At 46.9% G+C, this 21328-nt stretch overlaps 1 protein-coding gene and 1 pseudogene across 13 annotated transcripts in view; both read left to right on the top strand.

Moving 5' to 3' along the window:
- Nucleotides 1-15145, top strand: part of TRAK1 (trafficking kinesin protein 1) — a 216499-nt gene extending 201354 nt beyond the window's left edge. For 12 of the 13 annotated variants that reach the window (XM_058443543.1, XM_032161965.2, XM_058443544.1 and 9 more), the window contains 2 exons: nucleotides 8856-8958; nucleotides 12310-15145. In XM_058443543.1, coding sequence (XP_058299526.1) covers nucleotides 8856-8958; nucleotides 12310-13105 — 899 coding nt within the window. In that variant the 3' untranslated portion in view covers nucleotides 13106-15145. Of the gene's footprint in view, nucleotides 1-8855; nucleotides 8959-9837; nucleotides 12221-12309 lie in introns of those variants that run through there. The other variant, XM_032161970.2, reaches the window with a different exon arrangement.
- LOC116474083 (U4 spliceosomal RNA) lies at nucleotides 11162-11285 on the top strand (annotated as a pseudogene).
- Nucleotides 15146-21328: the final 6183 nt, after the last annotated feature.

Genomic DNA, 21328 nt, shown 5'->3' with positions numbered 1-21328 from the left:
AGCCCTGGGAATCATGGGATCACATGGTTACTGTTTACCCCAACAGCATGCTCTGTCTAGAATGGACCTCCCAGCCCCTTGGGTTGGGAAGACAAAGCTTTTGTGGAGTCAGGGGAGAGACTGAGAAAAAATGAAGTAACCCTGTGTTGTCATCCTCATGACATTCCCGAGGATTCACCAGGTTTGAAGTGAGGACGTTCATCTTTGTGATTCATAATTTTCATTTGTGAAGGCCACAACACTCCCCTTGAAATACAGGGCAGGAAAGAGCTGAGGGTCTTGGTGATGCCTCCCATTCCCCTGGCTAATTTCAGACAGCTTCTGGTCAAGGGATTTTACTTGGGATCAACTTTTCCATTTCTCCTTGACATTAATTTTAAAGAAGTCATCAAGTCATGTGATTTGTTTAGTACATAGGTTTATTTATGGTTTGATTTTTTTAAGCAGTTAAATTACTAGATTAAGCTTGTGAGGGAATGAAAATGTTTTTTATTTCGTGTCTACACACTCGAAAAAGAGAAACCAGCTTCGGTACTGTCCCAGTTTTGTCATCAGCACCAGTGCCCATCAGGAAGGCAGGCGGTGGTGCAGAAACATGATGCCTGGCTGATTTTTGTGGCTAAAGGGGTAGGCCTCATGTTGATTGGGATGCTTCCCTACAGCCTTACAGGTAGAATAGAAGGTGAGTTCTGGAAGTGCAAAGAAGCACCATTGGGTGCATCTTCTAGAAGTTGTACAGAAGGACTAAAGCTTATCAAGTCAACAAAGAACTTATCCTGGAGGACAGAGAGAAGGGACCAATTATGAAGACTGACATCCTGACCACTCCCCTTAACATAAACACTGACATTTTTCTTGCTTGTTACCCCTGTACTCAAACTTGTAGCAAATTCATCCTAGCAACGTTATTTGAGGAGGGGCATGAACATTTATAGTTGAAACTGTAAAAAGGGTCAGTTTGGAGGTGTGTAATAAAAAAGAATTACCTAAATTGCCAAAGGTAATTTAGGAAGGGTTCTGATCATTTTGATGTGAGTTCTTTGGGGCTTATTTTCTGGTTAAGGCTCATCTTTAAAAACTGGCTTCAGAGGGGAGAGGGGTGAACAATGAATTGGCTCTCTTTTCTCTATTGGGAATTACAGGACCATTTTGATTCTCAGAATGTAAAAAGCATATCACTAAGTAAATCATCCTGGAGGTCCCAAGTAGCTCTATGCCTGCAATCGTGGAGACACAGGCAGACAGATAAGCTTCATGGGGAAGGCATGGGGCATCCTCTGTCTTGGGATTTGTATCAATGGTGGTCTGGTCCCTGCCTTTTAATCCGTCCTCTACGCTTGGGCTTTTCTGTTGCCAAACAGCACTATCCCAGGAGCTGTTGTCTGCCTGGGAAGACTCAGTAGGGAGACACTTTGGAGACAGAAGGTGATGAACTTTTTTATGTGCAGCTGGTATGATAGAAGGAAATTGGGAAGACTTGTATGCTAGGCACTTTTGTCCAGAGCCTGCTGTCCCATAAAGAAAAAGTTTTAAGCACTGAAAAAATTTGATTAGTGTATTTAAATGTATTATTTGAAGCATCATTCACTTGTTGATTTTTACAATCCCATGTCTTTTTTTTTTTTTTTTTTGAGACGGAGTCTTGCTCTATCGCCCAGGCTGGAGTGCAGTGGCACGATCTCAGCTCACTGCAAGCTCCGCCTCCCGGGTTCATGCCATTCTCCTGCCTCAGCCTCCCGAGTAGCTGGGACTACAGGTGCCCGCCACCACGCCCGGCTAATTTTTTGTATTTTTAGTAGAGACAGGGTTTCACCGTGATCTCGATCTCCTGACCTCGTGATCCTCCCGCCTCGGCCTCCAAAGTGCTGGGATTACAAGCGTGAGCCACCGCGCCCAGCCTACAATCCCATGTCTTAAAAAGGATGATTCCATGTTATTGTATTGTAAATAATTTAGATGATTAAAATGGATTGTTTAAAAAATTTTAGATTATAGTTTTACTTTATTTCAGTGATATGTTTCATGTTTTAATTTATATAGAAAGTATAGTTTATCAGAACTAGTTATCATCTTTTTCTGTCAGTACTCTGTATTTTAGGCATTTGTGTGGGGAAGAGCCTGCATATGGCAAAGGATTAAGAGTTAAAGTCACACAGTTAAATCGGTAGTTGGCTAGTGGATGGGCAGTTCAGTTGAATTATCTTGAATACTTTGATCCTTAAAGGTGAGAAAGAAGTGGGATTAAAGCCACATGGATAGAGAAAATTAACAGTCAGTTTATTTTAATGCTTTTACGCATCAAGACTGGTTCATATTGAGGGGAGATATCCTCAGAAACTTACACGAATCATGGCATCTTGACATCTTACCTGGCAGTGGCCCTGCAGTAGAACCGTGTCCTAATTGGAGCTGAGATCTTTTTTTTTTTTTTTTTTTTGAGACGGAATCTTGCTCTGTTGCCTAGGCTGGAGTGCAGTGGTGCAATCTCAGCTCACTGCAACTTCCACCTCCTGGGTTCGAGTGCTTTTCTTACCTTTGCCTCCCAAGTAGCTGGGACTATAGGCACACGTCACCACTTCCAGCTAATTTTTTGTATTTTATAGAGACGGACTTTCACCCTGTTAACCAGGCTGGTCTCAAATTCCTGCCTTCAAGTGATCTGCCCGCCTCGGCCTCCCAAAGTGCTGGGATTCCTGGTGTGAGCCACCACATCTGGCCTGGAGCTGAGATCTTAAAGTCAGAGTGGAAGACAAAAAACACACTTGGCTAAAATTGCCCTTGAAAAATTCCCTAAATCTCCAGCAACTGGGCCACCAAGGCAAAAGCCAAGAATCAGCTTCTTTCGTTGCCTCCTTGTTTGATACATAGGCCCAAGGTCAGGAGCAGTGACTGAGTGAGGAAAGGGCAGAGAAGGGCTTGTGGTGGGAAGGAGCCAGGCGGAGTCAGGCCAGCCGGGTGTTCCCGCAGCTTTGCCCGGGCGGGGCAGCTAGAGCAAAGCTGAGCCAGCTCATATCCTGTCCCCCCTTCAGTACACCACAGACCACAGAACTGGGGTTCAGACAGGCTTGTGAGAAGTTGGTTTGGGGGCTTGATGGGTCTGGAAGGAAAAGTCTGGTATGCTCGATTCACAGACCCTTGGGTGCAGGCAAGTTCCTTCCCATTGTCTACACTGAGAGAGTTGATGTGAGTTCCCACGCTGTTGGGAACACTTCGATTCAGCCTGGTTTTGTGGCAGTTATGAGAGAGTTTGGTTGTTATGGACAGAGTGGATGGTTGGCTCACACCCACCTGTATTAGGAGATGCTAAGGAAAGCCCTGTGCTCTTCCGTCAGAATATATATTAAGCCAGAGTAAAACAGGCCAACTGCCACCTGCAAGTGGAAAAATGAATGAAGAATGAAAGAATTGACTCCTTCAAGACAAACAGCATAGTCAACCCTGCTTAAAATGTCCAGAACAAAGCCCACTTGTTGAGCATTTTCTCTCTGGTATCCTCACCTCTGAACACTACAGAGGGCCCCCTGGTGCTCCTAGAGGTATGTGGGTTGCAGAGGAGGTGTCTGAACCTGACACCCTTCTAATGTGGAGGGCCCTTGAGGGAGCACCTGGTGTCGAGAGGAGCTGTGCAACCGCACTGCCTAGTGAAGCACAGGTGAAGTGCTCTCTTGTGCTGGCCTTGAACGCACTAGTGGGGAAAGGTCTTGACGCAGCTCAGCCAGGCCAGCTCCCTTCACCTGTTGGTGTCTGCCACAGAAGGAAGGACAAGAGGACAGAGGGTACAGGGTCCAGCTTTGTTGGTGTCTGAAGACTACAAAGGGATTTCTGCATTTGCCCTTTGGACGTTTTAACAGCATTCTAAAAATCCCCCTCTCTCTAGAAGATACCCCAGGGGCACTTGAGAGAATTTCTGACCCTCTCTGCACAATGCTGTGAAATTGTTTATCTCTTAAATCACATACTTTTTAGATGAAACAGGGTAGGCAACTTGGTGTAGTGGTAAGAAGAGTCGACTTTTAATTTTGCAGAAACCAAAAATAAGTTGTGCAGAAGCCAGAAAAAGATCTTGTGATGTGTAGTTCCAAATCTCTGTGATAGAAACCTCCCAGGTTCCTGCTGGCCAGATGTCTGATCACCAAGGAGCTCAGGGATCTCTACGGAGCTGCAGGGGCAGTCGAGGGCTCTGTTGAAGAAATGCTTAAGCAGAGAAAAAAATAAATACCAAGCCTCTGTGAAGCCCAGAACTAAGGCGTTTAAAAGTGTTGTCTTGTACAACATATTACAGTTTAAAATCACTTTTGTATTTTTTAAAACAAGAAAGCTGCACTGCTGCATCTAAAACTGCTCTTGATTCCCCCACTCCTCACCTCCAGAGAAAACACTTTTTAAAGCCACGTGAATCCCTAACATAGTACTTGTATTAATGATGACTCGTAGGGCAAACTATTTATGCAGCTTTTTCCACATGAACTCATCATAGAACTTTTTTTCCCCTGAAAATATCATGGGCAGAGTTACATAATGAAGAGACAGGAAAGTCTTTACAGCATCTTCCATGCCCTGATATTTTAGTCTTTTAGGAAGAGATAAAGCATTGCTTCTTCCCTATCATCTGTTTAATGGAAAGGGAACTGTTTCTCATGCAACTGACAGGCAAAGACACATCTTCCTCTCCCCTTTCCACCCCTCAAGCAAAAGGCAACAAAGTCATTAGAAGCTGGGTATTAAACAACTAAAATATACTGATATTCCTAGGGGATAGTCCAAGACACACCCTTAAGCTGGATAGACAATGGCTTTTATTTTCAATAGATTTGTTTTTACTTGGATAGAACGGGCTGGCCTGTGGGTGCCACTATTGGGGTGTGTGTGTACTGGTTGAGGAGTTTATAGAACTTGCAAAGCAGATCCAAGTCATGTGACAGCAGCATCCCACTACACGCTCAAGTTAAGAAAAGGAAAGAAAGGTCAGGGTCATAGGGTTTATTTTACACAAGTCGGCCACTTCCCAAGAGTGGCAAAAAGAACATGGAAGGCCCTCAGTGCATCACAAAGGTGGAGTCCTTTTCCAAGATTTTGAGATGCTTTTGTAAATTTACATTTATAGAAGTTATTTATGTGAGTTTTTAAAATAGCTTGGGTGTGTGTGTGGCATGGCCAGTGTTTCTCTGTTCTCAGAGGCTTCCTCGGAAGCAGCTGTGTCTGGGTGTATATTGCACCCTCAATTTCCCCATAGCAACACGCCAAGTACGGTTGCATTTTCCAATGTCTCTGGGCTCATGTGAGGGTTCTTTTAAGGACTAGGTTCTACGATGGCCTTTAGAGAAAATAAAGCTGCTGTTGTCCCCAGCACTTCCCAGGGATGGGGGAAGGAAAGTGCCATTAGAAGGGAAGGAAATGCATGAGCAGGTGTGTACAAATTGTATTATGGGCGGCCAGATGGGCAGAGTTCCAATCATCCTGCAAATCCCTGTGGAACCGCTGGGCCCCACCAGAGTGTCCCAGCCTCTTCTGTGCCCGCTTCTCCTCACTATGAAAGCACTGGGCCATGGGAAGCAGTGGGCTTCCTACCTATCTTCCCTGGGAGGCCTGAGCAGTCCACAGAGCAGCAGCCACCCTGCTCTATATAGTGCAGTCTGAGGGGCATCCAGGGAGTGGGGGCCGTGTCAGGACTCCCTCCTCACTGGCTGCAGCAGAAGGATCCCAACCACCCAGTTTTCCAGTCAGTCCCAGGCATCATGGGCCCCCAAGGAGCATGGGCAGTCAGTGCCACTTACCAGGCATACCTACTCCAGGCAGAAGGCTCACCAGAGTCCAACCAGAGAGAGCAGGTGAGCTCTCACTCTGTAAGAGTGAAAGTAAGAATGGCTCTCCCTCTCGCAAAGTCCTCTGACGTGTCCACCTGTAGCTAGCTGAAGGATGTGTGCTTGCATATGGTGTGTTTTAAGAACAAAACATCTGCACAACAGCTACGGGCAGTTCATCAACACAGGAGACCTTGAGTAATAATCAAGGATTAATTAAGTTTAAAGCGTATCACATTTTGTATCAGTGTCAGAATCTGGGGGAGGAAGAACAATTAAAAAAGAATTAAGGGTTTTTATTGGTAAATCCAAATTCATTCCTAAATCAAATGATGAAAATATTTGTCGTCGTTAATACTCTAACCCATTTAACATGTGCCTGTCCCTTCAAAACACTAGGAAGCCCTCCACTCAGGTTGAGAGAAAGAATAAGAATTTAAATAGGGAATTAAAGCCTTAAATCCAAGAAGCTCTATCCTTTGAGCCACCAAATGAGCAGCATGGGATGAACACATAATACCATCTTCTGCAAAGAACTTTCTGTTTAGATAAAGAAAGGGGCTTTGGTGCGTGGCATGGGCTTGGTGACTTCACAGTGAGCCCTCACCCCAACCCCCCTATTTCCTACCAAGAAGGATGTTTTATGCTTCTCTCTCTCTCTTTTTTTTTTTTTTTTTAGAACTTGCTCTCTTCCTGCACCCAGGGCTTTAGGAATCGCCCGTTGCTTCTCTGTAGCAAGCATGAGGAGCCTCTGACGATCCCAGTGTTGGGTGACTCACTATCTCTCTGTTGTGTCTCAAGGAAGGGAGGTGCAGCAGCATCCTGGCAGTCAGTGGTGACATGCGGAGAGCCCACGGGTCCAGGCGTCCTGGTGGTATTTTGGAAGGGCCAAATCTCTGGCTTTAGCACTTTGGAAACTTGTTGATCTTCCTTGGTCTTCTACGGCTATTCATTGCTTCTGGGGAATGGTGACTTGCGAATTTTTAGCAGCCTTTTCCTATCCCCAAAACCCATTTGTATAAGATGGGTTTGCTTCTGCTGATGCAACTATGTCTCTAAAATGTCCATCTTATACTCCCTATTGCAATTGAAGATCCAATATGTAAGAGGGTGGAGGAGGAAGTGAACATTTGTGACCTTTTGATTTGATATTCTGGCCATGTGTTTAAATGGGGGTATGCTTCTGATTTTAAATCCAGCCTTCCCTTGTTTGATTTCTTTTAAATGTTATCTCTCTTTCAATTGTGTTGTCTTATTTCTATTTACTGCTTTCCCCCTCTCCTCCTTCCCAAATAACCCCTCATGCCTGTTATTTGGGATGCTCTTCCCAGGCTTTTTGTTATTTTTGTTTCTAGACCTTATTGCAGGAAGAGAATCGTGATTGTTTGGTTGCCTTCTCTTCATAGCTTACTCCATTTTTGTTTTGCTTGTGGCAGTTTCTTACTTATTGGAGTTCCTGAGCCATTATGTTCCCTGATTGAGAAAGATTCCTAAAGGCTATTTTTATGTGTTTTTTTTTTTTTCCCCTCCCTCCTGCTTTACCTGGAGCTCCCCGTGGCTGAGAGTTTTCTCCTGTGGCCGTGATGCTGGCTGTCACGTCAGGTGCCATGGGAGCCTGCTTTGACACACAGACCCGAGTCAGACCTTAAAAATCAGGGCAAACCATCTTGCCTTGTTCCTCTAGTCACCATCACTTTTGTACTCTGGATTTGTCCTGCCTGCCTTTAATTTGTGTCTCCAGCATTTTTTTTTTGTTTGTGTCATCGGGTTCCTGGTTTTATTTTAAGACATAGTCAACTGTGTGGACCTGTAGGCTGGGGGCAGCAACCAATTCCATTGTTTTCCTTTTTGTCAAATCCAAAAGAAAATACACCATAAGGAGCTAGAAGATTCTAGTTCACAGCCTTTTGAATCTTCATGGCCTTTGAATCCTCATGCCCTCTGATATCTGAATCAGTTTTCTCCCAGGAGGTCTCTGGGGGCTGAGCTGCTACAGGGGCAGAGGGTGGGGTGGGGTTGGGTGGGAGAATCATCCCGGCACTTCATCGTGCATGCTATTTGGGGCAGCATCTTTTTTTTTATTTTATTATTATTATTTTTTCCTGATGCTTGAGTTATGAATGAGGATGACCTCTGCAATCATGATGTCTCCCACAGACTCTGTTCCTTGTTCCTTTGCCAGCTTTCTCATGCATGGTCCTAACACTTCCATGGTTTACTTTGCTGCAGACCATAGTCTTCAGCCGCCTCAGCAATAACTTGTTAGAGCACTTAAAGGAAGTAAATTGAGAACAACTTGTTGCCATCCCATTGTCATTAGAAATCAGACATCTTAGAGATGTCAAGAAAGCAGCTAGCAGCTAGGGGGTAGGGAGACCTGTACTGCTCACACTGCTATGTGTCAGACCAGACCTGATCCTGGAGCTCAGGACCCTAGAGAGCACTGATCTGTGGAACTCTTGCCACATTGTTGCTGAGGCAGCTGAAGTCCCCATCTCCCACCGTAACGATCGCAAATAGACAGTAGTGGAGCCAGCATCCCCAAGCCCCTTTTTGTGTAAGCAGAAAGGGAGCTGTGAGCCTTGCCCTGTTTCCAGGTGTCAAGTGCCTCTTCCGCCTGTACCTCTCCCCTTCCTCTGAGCAGAGCTTTGGTAGCTGTTGCCAATGCAAAGAAATATAAAGCAGCAAAAGAAGACAGCAGGTTCTGACCTGAGGAGGGAAACCAAATTTATCCCACAAAGGCCCATTACCCCACCCCCCTCGCCTCCCACCCCCAGACTGGATCCACTACTGGCCCAAGAATACTGATGAGAAACCTTGTCTGGATTGGGTCGGAAGCTGGAATTCGGTGCTCTGCAGACCAGTGCTCAAAATTGTGGTTATTTTTGAGGACTCGCCTTCAATCCAGAACATTTGCGTTTCACCTTCCTCGCCCAGATCCGGTTAACAAGGTAGCTCATCACTTCTTGCATCTGTTGAGTGACATGCTGGATTTTAATTTTTATTGTGGTTGTACTTGGATGCAAGGAATATGTTTTGTTCCTCCCAATTTAGCGCACCATCCTGGGAAGTGCATGTCTCAGACCAACTCCACCTTCACCTTCACCACCTGTCGCATCCTGCATCCTTCAGATGAGCTCACTCGGGTCACACCAAGGTAAGGGACCCTGGCTCTGGGGTGGGCAGGGGTGGGGTGAAGTCAGGGCACTCCCTTCCCTGCAAGGCTTAATGTTGAGGAAAGCCAAGTAGAGAGGCTCATAGAAAAACCACCTCAAGCCAGTGTAAGCATCTCAGTATTTGCAGGCACTTGTTCTGGGTCCCATCCTTCCTTTTGTTTGTTTTTTTTTTTTTGAGGCAGAGTTTTGCTCTGTTGCCCAGGCTGGAGTGCAGTGGCGTGATCTCGGCTCACTGCAACCTCCACCTCCTGGGTTCAAGCCCGTCTTTCCTTTTGAGTTGAGGCTATTATTTATTTGGATCTGTCTCAAATAAAGAGACCTGGACCCACCTTTAGTTGCCCTTTTAGTTGGCCATTTAGTTGGCCATGGAATGGATTCTTAGGCCTCTCCTTAACCAGCTGAAGTTGACACTACCCAGGCCCTATGGCTAAAGTCTGTTGGATTTTTTGCCCCAGAGTTTGTCAGCAGAGCACAGAATTCTTTTATTTACGGATGGAGTTACTGAGCCCTGTGGAACCCCTTGTGCCTCTGGAATAGGCCGCAGGAACCATGCAGCAAAGCCAAACTGTAATGACCAAAATGAGAAGACTCCAAGACTGAGCCATGTGCCCAGCATGGTCCATTTGTCTCTGGAGCACCATCTATGGGGAGGACTTGTCTGGTGTGAGTTGGTCTGTTTGGCCTGATTTCAGGCCTTTCACTGCCGCCAGCAAAAGAGAAAATGCTCTCCCCTAACAAAGTAGAGCGAGCCCTCAACTGTTCCCTCTGTGGTGTAAGATGCTGGGTTGCTGGAAGGTAAAGCAGAACGGGCGGGAGCAGTCAGCCAGGGAGCACCTTAAACTATGAATAATTCTCCGCAGGTCATGTGAGGAGGATGACGAAGCAGCCATATGCCCCGTTGAGCTGAGAGGAGATATAGGGCAGAGAGTCTGAGCCCACGGGCGAGGCAGGGGGTGAGCACACCGCCAGCAGTGCCTGCCCTGGCAGGGCCCTGTGGAAGGAGCTGTGTGTGCACGCGTGGCCGCCACTAACCCGGGGACTTAGGCTTGGATGTGTCTCTGTGGTTGTGCCTGGCTAACTCGGCCTTGATGATCGATGCCCCTAACCCAGCTAAACACCCCCAGTCAAGCCGAGTGCCAGCACTAATAAAGGCCTAACCCTAAGTTCTCACCAGATGGGGATTATAAATATGAGCTTTGTCTCCTCCGTCTCCCTACCCCTGGAGAACTTGGCTTCCTCGTCCTGTGGCCTTATGTTGGGAAGAGATTGTTTTCAGAACCATGGAACCAAGCTTCTCCCTATGAGAGGCTGGTGCCCTGGGTAGCTAGATGGCACTCCTGACTGTAGCCATAGGACTCAAACCAAACACGGGTTTTCATGTGGCTGTGTCAGGGCGGAACGAAGCCTGGGAGGTCAGTAGCAAGAGAAGGCTTTATTTTTTGGCCTGAGTTTGAAAGAAAGGCTGCTTGAAATAAAATGGAAACAAATCAATTGAAACAAACAAAATGGAAACAAAATCTCCCTAGGGATGGCCACATCAACATGATTTTAAGTCTAGAGCTTTTTTGCCCTGAGGGTACAGCAGCATTTGTAAAACTCCACACATGCCTTTTGAAAAAATCCACGTTTGACCTTAGGAATCTGTTGTGGTTTCTAATCATGCTTTTCTGAATCCCCCAGCCCACCAGCATCCCCACCCCTGAGCCTGTGTGAGATGGGCCTGTTCTGGGATCCCCACCCTGTGCTGACCTCCCAGGGCTGAGGTCACCTGAGTGTGGGGCCAGTTGGTTCCCCTAGCTTGTACGTTGCTTTGAACCTCGTGTTCCCCACGAGGGAGGGGGCCCCTTCTCTGGTCATTCCAAAGACCTGCTCCAGAATGGGCCCTTTTCCTTCCCATTCCCTCCTTTGGTGCCTTTCTCAGAGTACGTGGACTTCCTTCTGCCAGACTGGGGAGAGAAGTCTCCATCCCCAGCTCCTGGGGACCACACAGCTGACCTGCTCCAAGGCACACTGGCAGCCCCAGCAAAATCCTGGAGCCGGCACCAGGGCATGTCCCACGAGACTGTTAGGAGGGCTGTGCGTCTTTGCCCCTGGGTTGCTGATTGAGAAGCAGTATAGGGCTTCCATGCCTGTTTGGCCTCCCCTGGGGATCCCTGTAGCAGCTGTTAAAAGAGAACCTTTCCAAGCTTTCCACAGTGGCAGTATCATAGCCAGTGCGGTTTATTACTAGTTGAAAATTTTTCCCAATACCCTGCCGTGATGACTTGAAATAGAGGCGGCATTGGCAATTTTTGACAGTCTCTAGGGATACTGAATTATTAGGTTAGTGCAAAAGTAATTGCAATTATAAAAATAAGAAACAAACATACAAACAAACAAAAAAAAACCTTCCCTGCTTTTTAAGCAGACAGCAATGCATTCCCCTCTGCTGCCCTTCTGGAAACTTTTGTGTCCTAATGGACTCCACGACTGGATCCCAACTGCTGGAACCTAGCGAGTCCCTAGTGAGCACAACACGAGTGAATGAACAAATCTTTCTGCTTTCCTTCCGTAACTCAGGCCCCACACATTTCAGTGGGCCTTTCCCTGGGTAGTGCTGTTGATATAGATCTCTTCATATGTGACATGTCTCCCCCCGACCCTCTAACTCCACTGGTTAGAATGGATTTGGGCAAGGATATAAAGAGGGTTAAGGGCAGCACGGTGCAGAGGAAAGGGCTCTGCACCCGGGATTCAGGAACTCACGGCCACAACTGACTGGATGGGCACAGCCTGGCCTCAGTACATGCGCTGTGGTCATCCTTCCCCTTCCTAAGATAAGGAGTATCTCATCTCTCAGAGTCCTGGTTCATGTCTTGCTTCAGGGAGAAGTAGGTACTAAGAAGGAACACTGGAATCTGGGTAAATTTGGTGGAGAAAGAATGCCTCTTTGCCAAAGGGCTTCCTTTCCCGTTCTCTAACAGATTTAGAGTTCCTCAACTTGGGTTGTCCACTTAACAGCCAGATGTGACACCAAGTAAACCCTTAGCTCTGAGCCTGTTTCTTCATCTGCAAAGGGGACAACTGTACCCACCAACCAGGGATGGGCAAAGGGGATCATGTGCAGCTTCCTGTTAATTTAAACCATGCTTCCCTTGAAGGGTGAGAGGGAGGAGCAGACGTGGACAGAGCCTTTGGGGGCCTCAGCTGGTGGAATCCTCTCATCGTGTCCTGGGTCATCCCTCCCCCCCCCCCCCCCCCCCCCCCCCCACCCCCACAGGAGACTGGCCACTGACCCTTTCTATGGAGCTCGTGAGCATTTCTGGTGAATAACCTGTCATCTCTTCTTTCAGCCTTAACTCAGCCCCAACTCCAGCTTGTGGCAGCACCAGCCACTTGAAATCCACACCGGTGGCCACACCATGCACTCCACGGAGACTGAGCCTGGCTGAGTCCTTCACTAACACCCGTGAGTCCACGACCACCATGAGCACATCCCTGGGGCTTGTGTGGCTGTTGAAGGAGCGGGGCATTTCTGCTGCCGTGTACGACCCCCAGAGCTGGGACAGGGCCGGCCGGGGCTCCCTCCTGCACTCCTACACACCCAAGATGGCTGTGATCCCCTCTACTCCGCCGAACTCACCTATGCAGACACCCACATCCTCCCCACCCTCCTTTGAGTTCAAGTGCACGAGCCCTCCCTATGACAATTTCCTGGCTTCCAAGCCAGCCAGCTCCATCCTGAGGGAAGTGAGAGAAAAGAACGTCCGCAGCAGCGAAAGCCAGACCGACGTGTCCGTCTCCAACCTCAACCTCGTGGACAAAGTCAGGAGGTTTGGGGTGGCCAAAGTGGTGAACTCAGGGCGAGCCCATGTCCCCACCTTGACTGAGGAGCAGGGACCTCTTCTCTGTGGGCCCCCGGCGCCAGCACCAGCCCTTGTCCCCAGAGGCCTGGTACCTGAAGGCCTGCCCCTCGGATGCCCCACTGTCACCAGTGCCATCGGTGGGCTGCAGCTCAATAGTGGCATCCGGCGGAATCGCAGCTTCCCCACCATGGTGGGATCTAGCATGCAGATGAAAGCTCCCGTGACTCTCACCTCAGGCATCTTGATGGGTGCTAAGCTCTCCAAACAAACTAGCTTACGGTGAGGACTGGAGGGGGGCCAGTTGCCCTAGAGGAGACCCACGTTCTCCTCTCTTGCTCCCACCTCCCTTTCTTCCCCCCACAGTGCACTCCCTCCCTCTGCCCTTTTCTGTCCACCCCCTCCTGAGCTAGACAAATCAACCTCGTGCCTAATGGAGGAAGTGTGGAAACTTTGTAAAATGTGTACATAGGACTTGGAGACCTCGTGTCCGCCCTGCTCTTTCTTCCGGTCCCACAGGAAGTGCCCCTGCACTGTCATCACTCTCATGAGGATGTCACCTGTGCTAACCTGGGGGAAGGTGGGGTCCTTTCTTCTTTCCTTTTGAGAAGCACTGAAACTCCCAAGTGTGTTCTTATCCCATGGATAGGAAACCAGTGAATTCCGTGGCTGGCACACCATGAGCTGTCACGTGGCACGGGTCATAACACATCTGGGTGTCATCGGACACCTCACCTCGCCCACCCTGTAGGAGCGTAAGGAGCCTCCATCCTCAGCCACGTGCAGCTGACGTGGCTTTCCTGATCGGAGGGCTTTTCTTTCTTTTATGGGTGGCCCAGCTTCTTCAAGAACTTCACTACTCTCCCTCAGTGGACAGTCGTTTCTTTTTTGAGGTGTGACCTTTTGTTTTCATGCCTTCCCCTTGAAGTCATCCTGTGTTTTGTAATCAGCTGTCAGGCCAAATGTCTGACCCGAAAGAGAATGTATTTACACTCGTGCTGCGTTGTTCAGCAGCCCCTCTGTGTTCTGTGTGATTTGTTTTATTTTTCCTTTTTAATATATATATATATGCAGGGAAGTAATGGTACTGGTAGTGTATGTTTTCTATGTGGTTCAAATATGAATTTCAAACACACCAAGCCGCTAATGAGATAGCAGCTTTTTTCTGGGACCCAGAGTCACAACCAAATTGATTTAAGACCGGACCCAAGACACCTTTAACAATAGGACTGAAAGGAAAAAGGATAGGGAAAAAGCTTATTAAAGAAATATGTCAACACCAAACGTAGAGGGGAAGAACCACAACCAGGCATAATACCAAACTGGTTCCAGGGGGAAACAAGGCTTTGGCATTCCACTGGCTCCAGTGCGTTTTCTGAAACCTGAGGCTGGCCAGGGTGCTGTCACCGTACAGTCTTTGATTGCAGCCATTCAATGCCCACGTGTTTTGCCTTCTTGTTTCAGAACAGCACATGGTCACAACAAGATATTTTCTTTCCCTCCAAAGCCTTTTGTCTCCTTGTGCCACTTTTTATCCTTAGGAAAAGATCCAGGTGCTTGTGAAAAGAAACATGAATGCAACAAGGGAGGCTGGTCCTGTTGCTGTCGCCGATTAAGTTTTAAACTTTTATTTATTATTTATGTCTGCTGTATTTTAAATAAACATTCTCATTCCTTCCAGTTCCAGTCATAGTGTGTCTGTGGCATTCCAGTCCAACCACGTGACTTATTTATTCTAATTTGAGGGCTGCACTGTACACCATGGTGTCCCGTGACACTGTGTTCCAGACACTTATGGAAAGAAAACATCCCATATAAATGAAGCTGTCATTCTGTGTCCTCCCCCGCAGCAGAAGATCTGTCCTTCCATTGAGTGAGGGTAACCTTATGTCCACCAAGGATACTTTGAGAAAGCCCCTAAGGAGCAAGCCTCAGTCCCACGGTTTCAGACTATTTATTCTCTGAACACAGGAGTATTGGTTAATTACGTTCTCAGCTCTCCTTGCTGTTGTATGTGTGCATTCACTGCAAGTAACTTACATCTTTTTATTTGAATGTATTTTAAAGCAGTAGATAGAATAACAAAGGAATATGAAAACCATGGACTGAATGGACCATTTTATGTATTCAGAGAGAGAAGCCACTCATCATTGCCAGAAATACCATGTAAAAATTGGCAGTTCAGAGGTTGCAATATTTAGTATAGTAAATAAATAAACGGTCAACATTGTGCAACCACTACCAAAAAGTGTGTTGTAATGCATCACAAATCAACAAAATTTTATTCACTAATGAGTATCAATAAAATAAGTTCAAATGATAGAAACCACACTGGTATTCTGATTTGTATTTTGTTTTTATCTTTTCATCAAGGAGACGATCTCTTTATGTAAGACTTGAAAATGTTTAGCTCTTTCTTTGCAAAATTAAATGAAAGGCATATACTTCACATACTGTTATATGCCTTCTTTCTTTCAACATGATATCATACCTTAGACAACTTTCCAACCAGACTCTGAAGATGTCCCTCACTTTTCAGGGCTGTGTACTATTCCACTGTGTGCATACACCTGCTGTGAATTATACATACCTTTATGAACCATCCCTTACATATGGTCACTGGGATAATTCTTTTTTTTTTTTTTGGAGACAGGATCTCACTCCATTGCCCAGGCTGCAGTACGGTGGCACAAACATGGCTTACTGCAGGCTTGACCTCCTGGGCTCAAGTAATCCTCCTGCCTCAGCCTCCCAAGTAGCTGGGATCACAGGTATGTGCCACCATACACAGCTAATTTTTATTTATTTTGTATTTTTTGTAGAGGTGGGGGTCTCACCATGCTGCCTATGCTGTTCTTGAAGTCCTGGGCTCAAGCAATCCTCCTGCCTCAGCCTCCCAAAGCACCGAGATTACAGGTGTGAGCCACTGTGCCTGGTGTCACTGGGTTAATTCTAATCTTTTGCTATCGTGGTACTGTAATGAAAAAACCTTACATATATGCAATTGTCCACATATGTGAGTACATCTGTGAAATAAATTCCTAGATGGTTATTGCCAAATTGCCTTCCATAGAGTTGTGTTGAGACAACCAAGGACAGTGGAGGTCCACCAGATGGAGAATTGTGAGAATAACAAAAGAAAAAAATATTCTGCCACCTCAATATTTGAAAGCAGTGAGATTATGCAAATAAACACTGTGGTAGGATGTGGCATCATGGATTTTAAGTCAGGTGCTAACCATTTGGCAGTGGTGTGACCTTGGGCAAGCCACTTACCCTCTTTAGGTCCTCCATTTTTTTTTTTTTTTAAACCTGTGACATGAAAACAATAATGCACCTTAGAGTTAATTAGTTGAGTAAATGTATTTTGAGCACCTACCATGTGCCAGGCATTGTAGGTACTGGGGACGAACAAGTGTGCCAGTTTCTGCAGTCATGGAGTGTACAATCTAGAGAGAACAACAACAAGTGTAGAATAACAAGGGCTGTGCAGAGAATTAAAACAGGGTGGTGTGAAGGAGTGGGTGGCTGCTTTGGATTGGACAGTAAGAGAAAGCCACTCCAGGGAGGGGCACTTGAGTGAAGCATGTGAGATCTGGCACAAGAGCATTTCCGCACAGAGAGCAGCTGGTGTAAAGGCCTGGAGGCAGAAAAGCACTTTGGTGGGTTCGAAGAACTAAGAGAAGGCCTGTGTGGTAGTGGGCTGGTAGGACCAAGGGAGTGTGGTGGTAAGCAGAAATTATGGTGCTCACCAAATGATTCATCAGATCCTCATTTCCCAGCCATTGCAGTCGAGCAGGTCACATGATTAGTGGCTGGCCAATGGGCAATAAGTAGAGAAAAATCCATGCATGACACTGTGCTCCTCTCTTCCTGTGTGTTAAACCCTCAGGTCACGTATTGAAGTGCTGGAGTCTCCATCATCCGGAGTCTCCAAGTATGTGGACCAGAGCTTCCTGCCAACCTATTTGACATGTAACCTGATGGAGAAATAAACTTTGTTGTTAAGCCAGTAAGATTTTTTGATAGTGCATTAGAATCCCAGGTATAGGGCCCAGGTATCTGTGTTTTAACAAGCCCTCAAGGTGATTCTGGTGTGCACCAAAGTTTGAGACCCACTGCACTAGACCAGGTGGAGTTTGGGTGGGAGTTCTGCTGTGGGGAGCAAATTCCCCTTTCCAGTATCTCCTTGTCTCAGGGGCTCTAAGAAGGTCAGATAGCCGCAGCCCATCTTAATTGAAGGGAAGAGAGAGAGAGAGAGAGAGAGAGAGAGAGAGTGGGTGGGTTTAACTGCCCAGCAAGGGCAGGGAAAGCTTTGAGGTAAGGTGACCCTGTATCTGGGTTTCCAGGATTTGCCAAGTGGGGAAGGCATTCCAAGCAGAGGAAGGATGGAAAGGGGATCCTAGAATGCATTCCTCTATGCCCTTCCTTACAGTAGAAGGAAAGTGAATGACAAATACAGAAGGGACAATAGAATTAGAAAAACCATCGTTTCACTGGGTGTGGTGGCTCATGCCGGTAATCCCAGCACTTTGGGAGGCCGAGACGGGCGGATCACCTGAGGTTGGGAGTTCAAGACCAGCCTGAGCAACACAGAGAAACCCCGTCTCTGCTAAAAATACAAAATTAGCCAGGCACGGTGGCGCATGCCTGTAATCCCAGCTACACAGGAAGCTAAGGCAGGAGAATCGCTTGAACCCGGGAGGCCGAGGTTGTGGTGAGCCAAGATCGTGCCATTGCACTCCAGAACAAGAGCACGAAACTCCGTCTCAAAAAAAAAAAAAAAAACATTTTGAAACCGTAATACTGATTCAGACAACAATGGATATTAAAACCATTGGGTAAAAATTTGTTAGGCAGCAGAATATTTACACCCATTGTATCTTCCCACAGAATGCTTATTACTTACAAAGGGGGGACAATATTTTTGCAGTGGATAACTCTGTGGTACGCCACTTTAAACAAGTGGTAAAATTTAACGTTACCCAAAATGGGACAAACTGCTATAAGTACATTATGAGATGTACTGGGGGGCACACACATCATGCTGTGCTGTTCCTGCCACAAATGCAAAACCTGAACCATGTGGCTGACATTTTGAGGGATATTTACTATTTTGTAAAACAATGTACCTATCCCTTTAAAAATTGTCAGTGTCATGACAAAGACTGAGGAACTGTTCCAGATTAAAGGAGAATAAAGAGACAAGGCAACGAATGCCATTCATGATCTGAATGGGATACTGGAGTGGGAAAAAATGCTATAAAAGACAGTGTTGGGACAATCAGATATTTGAATATATAGCATGTATTTTTAAAATTATATCAATATAAAATTTACTGAGTTTGATAATTGCACTGTGGATATGTAAGGGCATGTCCTAGTTCCTAGGAGCTAAAGGATTAAGATAAAGGGGCTTGGTGTCTGCAAGTCACTTTGAAGTGTTTTTGGAAAAAAGTAAAGAATAAACTTAAAAAATAATAAAAAGGTGTGGGAGCAAAAAGTTAATCTCAAAAGATGGGAAGCCCTCTAATGCCCTCTACTGATAGATGTTCTGTAAACCCTAGAAGGCATTCTTCTGTCTCGTGTGTGACGGGAGGATGTTCAAGGTGGTTTGGTACATCGTCCCTGTTCTATGCCGAATTTCTTCATGTATATCCCAAGCCGTCCCAGCCCAGGAAGTTCAAAAGAGGATGTCATGGCCTAAGGGAGAAGTTGTCAAAGAGGCATTTGGTGAGACTAGAAAACAGAGATAATAAAATTCCTGATTTTCAAATATGAAAGGAAGGAAGGACAAAACTAAGTATATGTTTTGGTGTGAGACCAGAAGATTTAGAAAGAAACTTGGGGAGCCAGTTTTTCTCTTTCTCTTTAAAAAAAAAAAATATATATATATATTTTTAAATTTTTAAAGCATCAAGTTGGTGAAACAGTTTCTCTTTTTACTGCTTACTCCTCCTCTGCTACTCCTGCTTGCCAAACACAAAGGACAAGGACTTGATGCAGATTCTCCAGGCCGTGGGAGTTGGAAGGGATGCCAGCATTCAACCGGTGTGGGAGCCTTTCTCCTTTCCCTGTCTGTGGGCCACATCCAAGGTTCTAGAAGAAGCCCCTGATGAGTTTGGGGCTCTAAGGATGGATGAGCTCATTTGGCAGGGGTCCTGGGGAAGTAAGGATGTTCCAGAGCCCCTCCCCAGCAACTCACCCCATCACAGGGCAGGGACCACATGGGGCAGTGAGGAAGTAGAAGTGCCAGCAGATACGTCTCAGTGGAGAAGTCCCAGGAGATCCTGAAGTACCTGGCCCCAGACAGATGTGGGAATCATCCCACACACCGCCTGGGAGCAGAGAGGCAGGTACGTCCTGAAGAGCCTTGCCAACAGGACAAAGGAAGTGGACACCAGCCTCCCCCGCAGCTCTGGCCAGTGCCAGCACCCAGAATCTAGATGCCACCTGGGGAGAAGTTGGTGGAGGAGGAAAGTCATGCTGAATTACCTGAGTCAACTGAGAGTTATAATAAGAATTAAGTCGAGATTTAGAAAAAAATGAAATTTTTTGTACATCTGAGCTCATGGCTCGAAAACGTCATATCCTAAAAGGATTTCTTTTTCTGTAGCCAGCAGAGGGCACTTGGAGACAGCAAAAGACCTGAAGAAACTGCCCTAATCCAATCACAAGATCAGGTGGGTTTGCTTTTCCCTGGAAAGTAGTTCAGGGCGGGCAACTCTGCCTCCTGGAGCCCCCAACATCCTCACTGTAAACAGAGCGCTTGTTTCTGGGGTGCAAGTTGAGAGGAAACGGCCAGGAAGAAGGCCTGGCCCCTCATATTCCAGAGCCCCTCCTTGGGGCCAGGAGTCTGACGTCCCTTCTGGAGCTTCAGTGGATTCTCGGGGCTGCTGTGGTTGGCGGGAGGTGGGGAGGTGGTGGAGTGGGGGAAGAGGGGTTGGGTAGGGGTGCATGCCAGATCCCCAAGGACTCCTTAGGTGGAGGAGTCTTCCCTCTTGAGCCTCCGTCCCACTCTTCGTCTCAAGATGTCCTGAGTCCTCCCTCAGTTGGACTCAGTTCCATGCTGCTCTGGGGATCCAGAGAGGAACCGACACAGTCGCAGCCCTTGAAAGGGGCTCCATCTGCGCAGGCAGCAGAAGTGGGTCATGATGACAGTGGAGGGAGTCCCTCTGCTTGGGGGCTCAGGAGCCACTTGAGGGAAGGCATGAGCATGGTCTCAGTTCTCCAGGGGAACTGGAGGGAGGCATTCCAGAACAGGAGGACAGCATGTGCACAGGCTTGGGGTGCAAGTGAAGAAATTAATCATAGAATGAGGAGGAAGCCAACTTGCCTATCATCCTGCTGCACCAGGAAGTAGAAAGTCATTTTTAAAAAGAGTTTACAAAATGTATTCTGTGTTAGAGTGCTTCCCACCTTGTGAAATCAACCCGCTCCTTTCTAATGCATCTTCTTTTTAGAAAATGTTTTCTTTGCTTTTTTTTTTCTGAAAACATCTGAAGGTGAGAGCCTTTTCTCTGTACTACTTTAGCCTGTAGTTCCTAAGTTCTATAAAGCCACAGCGCAATGACCGAATCCAGGGTTAAAGGAAATGTTTGCTCAGCAGTACTTGGGCATTCACCATGCCAAATGCCCAAAGTTCAGGCTGATCCTGCTCTGAAGTCCCAAAGAATTGAAAACCAGTGAGAGAAATCCAGGCCTTTAGCTTAGACCAGCAGCCTCCGGGACCAGCAGCGCTGAGGCTCAGCAATGCCTGTACATCGATGTGACAAGCTTCAGGGGAAAAAAGTAAGAGGGGGAACCTAGGGCCCCCCAAGAGCAGGGAAGGGCAGAATCCAGCAGGGTTTCCAAGGGCCAGGCAGCTGGTAGCAGTGGGGACCATTGATAGAGGAGATTCTCAAGTGACAGGCAAAGGCTTAAGTACCTCTTTTCAGAAAAGAAAGAACAGTGATGTATTGTTCTCCCACACCTCAATTGCATAAACTCATAGTCCTCCCTGGGGCCTCTATTAAGTCACCTGTGACACTAAGGCCCAGAGTAGCAGCAGTAGCCTTGGACCCCGACTCTCTCGTTTGCATGATTTCCAGCCAATGGTGGCCTTTGCCACCCTTGGGCCACTAGCCTGTGACTGGAGAAGAAATTGTGCTGTGTGTTTAGCTGTTCCAGAGTTCTGCAGAAACTGTGGAAGTGACCCACCAAAGAAAGTGGAGTTGCCTGGCTCAGGAACCCAGTATGTAAGCACCTCCAACCCCACCAGCTGTAGTCCTGGCTCTGGTACCCCTCTGCCGCTGCCCTCTCAAGGCTGGAGTCCTGACCCAGAGTGAGTGTTCACAGGGGTGAAGGGCAGTTAATCCGGTGTAAATAGCCAGCCACATCTCTGGGACTTTACGGATGCATAGAACCATACTTCTCAAATCTTAGTGGTGAAAGACTGGTGTGTTGTTTTTGAAAATTTGTATCATCTGTCCATCATGGGCCAATATTTTTATAAAATACAATAATAAAG

The sequence above is a fragment of the Hylobates moloch genome, unplaced genomic scaffold (genome assembly GCF_009828535.3).
Source record: "Hylobates moloch isolate HMO894 unplaced genomic scaffold, HMol_V3 SCAFFOLD_8, whole genome shotgun sequence".
Lineage (NCBI taxonomy): Eukaryota > Metazoa > Chordata > Mammalia > Primates > Hylobatidae > Hylobates > Hylobates moloch.
This window is presented reverse-complemented; position numbering and strand designations above follow the sequence as displayed.